Consider the following 8022-nt stretch of genomic DNA (forward strand, 5'->3'; position numbering starts at 1 on the left):
AAGACAATTTATAATTACACTGGAAAAAATGTTAAAAAACAATTAAAACAATTAAAATACTATATACTTTTGTGACCAGCACAAAAATGAAGGACAGACAGAACTCAATTGTAAAACATACAAATTAGAGATTACAAAGCGTACATTCACAATTAAAATTTCAACGACCCCTGGTTTTATAACCTTACAATCTTATATACACCGGGGGGGAAAAAAGATGAATTGTACAGAAAATTGCGTCGACGCGTTTCGGTGGTTTGCGTATTATTATGTGCCACCTTTATCAAGACTATTGGTTTGTTGTCTGTCGTGTTACTGGATCCTTATGGTTGTCCTACAATAGATATACATACAATTAATTGACTGAATTGAGAGAACACTATACTTTACAGTAATTCACAGGTACAATGTCTAGCCTATTAATAAATGGTATTACTTAATGGCTGCTCTTTATACGTGAGTTATGTATTCTATTACTTCACAATTTTCTCTACATGCAAACTCTCTGGAACACAGGGTCCCTAGGTAGTTGGAACTTAATCTGGTTATGGTATTTGAGACTTCTCTAATAAAGACCTAGATTTCGACACAATGGTAGACACTGTTAGCCTAGTGGGCGTAGCTGGGTGGGGGCAGATACTAACGTCCTAAATTTCGACACAATGCTAGATACTGTAAGCCTTGTAGGCGTAGCTGGGTGGGGGCAGATACTAAAGTGGCATACTCTCCCTAAGTCAGAAGAAAGATTGTGCTTATGGGGTACTCTCTCTACTCTCTTGCTAATTGTAGAGTATTAGTCTATGCAAAATAGAAGAAGGCATAGACTTCACATCTTTATGTGAATGTATCGGCTGTATCTCTATTACTAAGGTTCAAAGAGACTCAAAGAAAAGCTTCGTAGTAGATAAACACACTTAAAATTGTGTTTCGCTACTCAAGTTCTGCTTTTACCTGTTTGGTGGGATTCCTTATTATGTAGAAGATAAAAATTCTTTCAAGATGTGAGGAGATATTCTTATTGGGCGGTAACTATCTGGAGAGAAAAGAATATAAAACGGCTAGAATAAGTAGGAGGTGGAAAAAATCCTATGTCCTTAATATTAATTTAAGCTGATTACTTGACATACCTGGAGGTTACTGATAATTCTCCTATCCAATAAGGATTTAGAAAATTTTTAAAATCTGTAAATCTTCAGACACTTCTATGTCCCTACTCTTTAGTTGTTCTTAACTTGTAGCGGGGATGAATATCAAGATCAATGGCGGTTGGCTTCAATGACCAAAACGAGTCTCTCTTGGGGGAAAAAAATGAAAGAGAAGGGAGTACTTTTAGACCTCAATTATATGAGACGGAGTAGATGATTGTGGAAATGAGCCTGGACTACAAATTATTATAGAAACAGCCCAAGAAATAATAGAAATAGAGAGTAAGGAAATAGAAAAAATGGAAGCACAAGTGCTACAGTCACCAGCACTTGAAGACGCCAAAAAGAAATTAGAAGAAATAAAACATGATGTAGATGGATATAGGGAGTACTTAACAAACAAAAAACTGAGAAAATTCAAAAAAGATGTAGAGAAATACTCATTAGAAGCAGTTTATCCCTACACAAATAAAGACTATTTCTCAAATAAAAACGAACCCCGGAGCGATAGACCTTACCAACATAGACCTATATATTCTAGGGGAGGAGAAAATAGGAGAATTACATTCTCAGAAACTTCAGGATCAGGCAGCGAGGAAGAACCAGAAAGAGCACAGGAAAATAGACCCGGCCGCAATTTTGAAAGGGAACCTTTTTTAGGGAGACGCCCATATCGGGGCAACAGAAACTTCAGAGGCTACAATCGCCAGGATGCTCCCCCGAACCATCCACCTCAGAGCAATACAAAAGAATACATTACCACCAGGAACAAGCAATACTGGCGGTAAAAGAATTCCCTATCATAAATCTCTCAAGTAGGGTTCTATCAGATATAGAAGAAGAAGTTCTACAGAAAGGGTTTAGCTTCGCCCCTACCACTCTCTATCCCCTTTTTAACCTAGAAAGTGACTTAAAAAACTTTTTTAGAAAGGTCAGACTTAACCATTTTTTTGAAAATCGAGACTACAACCCCCCTGAGAGCGTAACAGGACTTAAACCTAAGTCAACATTCTTCCCTAACCTTAACCAATTGGACAAAAAGGTAGAGATCTTTGAACATATGGTAGAAATGGAGATTAAATCCCTATATGATAAAACAACCAAAAATAAATTAAACAACAACTTAACTCAAGACCAAAGAGCAGCACTAACAAATCTGCAGAACAGTGAGGAGCTCACCATTAAACCGGCAGACAAAGGGGGAGGAGTGGTTGTTTATAACACCAATCACTACGATCAGAACATCAGAGATCTCCTCAATATAGAGGAACATTACAAAAAAGCCAGACTGACAGATTTAAATACGCTAAAATTAGAAGTCTCAGAACTGCTAAACAAAGGGAGAGAAGAGGGCCACATAAGTGATAACGAATATAAATTCCTTTTGAATAACCATCCAGTCATTCCAGCGATATATGGCCTCCCTAAAATACACAAACGGTTAGATAATCCACCAATGAGACCCATCATCAGCGGTATTGGCTCCATTTTAGAACCTTTAAGCCAGTACGTGGATTTCTTCCTCCAACCTATAGTTAAAAAACAGAGATCCTACTTGAAAGATACCACCCACGCGATTACTACGTTTGAAGGTAGAGGGTTCAACAAGGCGACCCAGTTCCTGGTCGCCTTGGATATCGAAGCCCTTTACACCAATATCCCTCAGAACGACACCATACAAGTAATAGCATCGATCCTAGAACAGGAGGATCTCAAGGGAGGTAACGACTACTTTATAATGTCATGCATATATTTGATCCTCAAGAAAAATTATTTTCTTTTCAAGGACGATCTCTATCTACAGGTGAAGGGGACCAGTATGGGGGCCACATGTGCCCCCAGCCTGGCCTGCCTGTATGTGAGCAATTTCGAGGAGAAACATATATATAATGAGATGGCCCCCTTTTTCGAAAACATCTCTTGCTGGCACCGCTATATAGATGATATCATTTTCATCTGGAGCGGTGCCAGTGAGACCCTCTCTAACTTTTTGGAGTGGCTGAATTTGGGGGATCCCAATCTTAAATTTACAGGCCACCACAGTAACCAACAAGTTACCTTCCTAGATATCATCATTAAAGAAGAGGAGGGGATCCTTAAGGTGGAACTATACACGAAACCTACGGACAAAAACACCCTCTTGCTATATTCCAGCAATCATCCCAAATCCCAAAAAGATAACGTACCATTCGGGGAATTCCTACGCCTCCGTAGGAATTGTACCAACTTGAATGACTTCTATAAACACGCGGAGAACACTAAACTTAAACTGGAAAATAGAGGTTACCCAAAGAAACTGATCAAAAATGCACTGAAACGTGCACGGTTCTATGACCGAGACAGTCTCTTGGACCCCGAAAGAAAATCTAAAAAAAACCCTACACTAGACAGGATTGTTTTTGTTACACAATATTCCCATTTGAGCAATCAAATTAAAAATATCGTCAACAAAAACTGGAAAATACTGAATCAAAACAGGGAGATCCAACTGGACAAACCCCTATTCTCATTCCGTCGCAATAAGACCATAAAAAACAGTCTAGTTCACACCTATCCCATCGCAAAAGAAAAACAACTAACTCTGTCAGGAAACCTTGCTTCAGGCAATTTCAAATGTGGAACATGTTCCATTTGTCCACAATGCATTGTAGGGAGTAAACTCGAACACAATGGCAAGAACCTTAAACCTACTACTTTTAACAACTGTCGTAGCCAGAATGTAATATACTTGCTGCTTTGCCCATGCAATCTAGGTTACGTAGGCGAAACAGGTAGAGAATTGCGTATCAGAGTTCTAGAGCACAAGTCAGCGATACGTACCTCCAAAATCAATGCACCCCTAACAGAACATTACAAGGAAAAGAAACATTCCTGTGATGACATTAGATGGTTCATATTAGAAAAAGTGAGACAAAATAGAAGAGGGGGAGATGGAGACAGACTTAGAAAAAGAAGAGAGCAATGGTATCTCTGCTACCTTAACACAATAGACAAGGGCCTTAATACTAGAGAGGATTGGGCCAAATGTCTGTGAAGAATACTGAATAAACCCCCAACGATTGTTAATCCTAAAACTGGGATCCGCCAACAACATCCACACAGTCCCATTCCCTGGGACGAGGGAACAGGCCTTATAATACATGGGAGCCTTATGCATAATAATCCACCAATCCCTGCCTAGTCTCCAACCTTTGGTTTTTCTTATCTCCCAGGAATTCTGTATTATCAGCAGGAATTTAGTAAGTCCTTTACCCATATCTTGCGACAATTTTTCATGTCCGATTAAACAATCACAAACATATCCATCTAGTGATCAGCTAATTTCTTCCCTGCCTTTCAGTCCCATAACATAGGATCAACAATAATATACAACTTTAATACGTAAAATTTTTTTCAATATAGCCCCCATCCCTTTAGCAGACTAAAAAGTGTTCTATTCCCATGTTTAATCTATTTACAGAAACACAAGTTAAAGTACCAAGTACCAAGTACACAAGTGTGTTAAGATTTCAAAGAAACACACCCTTTAACCACCTTTCAGCCAATAGAATAGAACGTTCATTAAGCTTAAAATGAGCGTGAACATTTCCCACCGCCTTGAGGACCTCATTGGAAACTGCATTAAACTTTCAAAGAAACACACCCCTTAACCTCCTGATAGCCAATAGAATAGAGCGCTTAGTAAGCCCAAACATGCAAATAGGCAGCTTTAACAGCACTCACATATGATTGGACCATTTAATACTCCAGCTTTATCCAATCACAGCACAAAGGGGTGTATTTAAACAAAGCCCGCGATTCACTAAGAATCTTTCATTTGAAAACGAAGACCTGATACGAACGGACGCTTTTGCTGCAGCAGGTAAGACCGAGTCCGGGAGGGAACTTTTGAAGAGGCCACACCATCTAACGAACTAAAATTGAACTATTGTTCTACCCTTCTCCTCTAGGGGATACGATTATACCATTTTTTAAGAAACTACCCCAACGCTCACAAAAGTAAAGGCAGCTCACCGCGCCTTTATTATTCCTTCGACTGCGAGATCTCTTTTTGATCATTATAGGTAAGATGACGCTACTGGTAAATTTGTAGTCCAGGCTCATTTCCACAATCATCTACTCCGTCTCATATAATTGAGGTCTAAAAGTACTCCCTTCTCTTTCATTTTTTTCCCCCAAGAGAGACTCGTTTTGGTCATTGAAGCCAACCGCCATTGATCTTGATATTCATCCCCGCTACAAGTTAAGAACAACTAAAGAGTAGTGACATAGAAGTGTCTGAAGATTTACAGATTTTAAAAAAAATTTCTAAATCCTTATTGGATAGGAGAATTATCAGTAACCTCCAGGTATGTCAAGTAATCAGCTTAAATTAATATTAAGGACATAGGATTTTTTCCACCTCCTACTTATTCTAGCCGTTTTATATTCTTTTCTCTCCAGATAGTTACCGCCCAATAAGAATATCTCCTCACATCTTGAAAGAATTTTTATCTTCTACATAATAAGGAATCCCACCAAACAGGTAAAAGCAGAACTTGAGTAGCGAAACACAATTTTAAGTGTGTTTATCTACTACGAAGCTTTTCTTTGAGTCTCTTTGAACCTTAGTAATAGAGATACAGCCGATACATTCACATAAAGATGTGAAGTCTATGCTTCTTCTATTTTGCATAGACTAATACTCTACAATTAGCAAGAGAGTAGAGAGAGTACCCCATAAGCACAATCTTTCTTCTGACTTAGGGAGAGTATGCCACTTTAGTATCTGCCCCCACCCAGCTACGCCTACAAGGCTTACAGTATCTAGCATTGTGTCGAAATTTAGGACGTTAGTATCTGCCCCCACCCAGCTACGCCTACTAGGCTAACAGTGTCTACCATTGTGTCGAAATCTAGGTCTTTATTAGAGAAGTCTCAAATACCATAACCAGATTAAGTTCCAACTACCTAGGGACCCTGTGTTCCAGAGAGTTTGCATGTAGAGAAAATTGTGAAGTAATAGAATACATAACTCACGTATAAAGAGCAGCCATTAAGTAATACCATTTATTAATAGGCTAGACATTGTACCTGTGAATTACTGTAAAGTATAGTGTTCTCTCAATTCAGTCAATTAATTGTATGTATATCTATTGTAGGACAACCATAAGGATCCAGTAACACGACAGACAACAAACCAATAGTCTTGATAAAGGTGGCACATAATAATACGCAAACCACCGAAACGCGTCGACGCAATTTTCTGTACAATTCATCTTTTTTCCCCCCCGGTGTATATAAGATTGTAAGGTTATAAAACCAGGGGTCGTTGAAATTTTAATTGTGAATGTACGCTTTGTAATCTCTAATTTGTATGTTTTACAATTGAGTTCTGTCTGTCCTTCATTTTTGTGCTGGTCACAAAAGTATATAGTATTTTAATTGTTTTAATTGTTTTTTAACATTTTTTCCAGTGTAATTATAAATTGTCTTTTTATTGTCTCAATAAATTGTTATGTAACTCCACTTTTGATCAATTTCTTTAGTTAATGTGTTTATATTTGATTGTGGTTATAGCTAATTCCAAGCTTCTTCTGTATACGACCCAAGGGAATCATTTTGTTTGATTTAGGTTTAACACCCCAATTCCCTTGTTTACTTCAAGGGGTTCCTCTCTCTTTTCATAACATATCTGCACAACCAGTTGGTTGGAGAGGCGTCAGTCTCACTTTACTCAGAACATAGAGTTCTAGCAAGTTGTTTATCCACAACTGCTGTTTATTATGGATAAACTAAAAACCTTCGGGTTTTCTGAAGACCAATATAATAGACTCATGAGCCTCAATCCTAAAGGTGGCAGCAATAAAAGTCTTAATAACAGTAGCCATGAGCAACTAGTGAAGATCCTGAACACAAAAAAGAAACTAATCAGAACAGAACTTCACGCTGAATTTTTGATAGACTACCTTAAAGAAGGGGTGATTCCAATTGGACTTCAAGTCAGAAATGAGCCAGGCCTTTTTGTGGAATATCCAAAGTTCATAGAAACTTGGACTATGATAGCCAATCGTTGTAGCAGAGATTGGCTCATACTTATTATAGAAACAGCCCAAGAAATAATAGAAATAGAGAGTAAGGAAATAGAAAAAATGGAAGCACAAGTGCTACAGTCACCAGCACTTGAAGACGCCAAAAAGAAATTAGAAGAAATAAAACATGATGTAGATGGATATAGGGAGTACTTAACAAACAAAAAACTGAGAAAATTCAAAAAAGATGTAGAGAAATACTCATTAGAAGCAGTTTATCCCTACACAAATAAAGACTATTTCTCAAATAAAAACGAACCCCGGAGCGATAGACCTTACCAACATAGACCTATATATTCTAGGGGAGGAGAAAATAGGAGAATTACATTCTCAGAAACTTCAGGATCAGGCAGCGAGGAAGAACCAGAAAGAGCACAGGAAAATAGACCCGGCCGCAATTTTGAAAGGGAACCTTTTTTAGGGAGACGCCCATATCGGGGCAACAGAAACTTCAGAGGCTACAATCGCCAGGATGCTCCCCCGAACCATCCACCTCAGAGCAATACAAAAGAATACATTACCACCAGGAACAAGCAATACTGGCGGTAAAAGAATTCCCTATCATAAATCTCTCAAGTAGGGTTCTATCAGATATAGAAGAAGAAGTTCTACAGAAAGGGTTTAGCTTCGCCCCTACCACTCTCTATCCCCTTTTTAACCTAGAAAGTGACTTAAAAAACTTTTTTAGAAAGGTCAGACTTAACCATTTTTTTGAAAATCGAGACTACAACCCCCCTGAGAGCGTAACAGGACTTAAACCTAAGTCAACATTCTTCCCTAACCTTAACCAATTGGACAAAAAGGTA

At 38.3% G+C, this 8022-nt stretch overlaps 1 protein-coding gene across 1 annotated transcript; it reads left to right on the forward strand.

Moving 5' to 3' along the window:
• Window positions 1-2214: 2214 nt before the first annotated feature.
• LOC144773834 (uncharacterized) lies at window positions 2215-6647 on the forward strand. The gene is made up of 3 exons (XM_078658929.1): window positions 2215-2866; window positions 3179-5670; window positions 6287-6647. Exons 1-2 carry the CDS (start codon window positions 2215-2217, stop codon window positions 4177-4179), a joined length of 1653 nt encoding a protein of 550 aa, XP_078515055.1. The 3' UTR covers window positions 4180-5670; window positions 6287-6647.
• The last annotated feature ends 1375 nt before the right edge of the window (window positions 6648-8022 follow it).

Source organism: Lissotriton helveticus, chromosome 8 (genome assembly GCF_964261635.1).
Source record: "Lissotriton helveticus chromosome 8, aLisHel1.1, whole genome shotgun sequence".
Taxonomy (NCBI): Eukaryota; Metazoa; Chordata; class Amphibia; order Caudata; family Salamandridae; genus Lissotriton; species Lissotriton helveticus.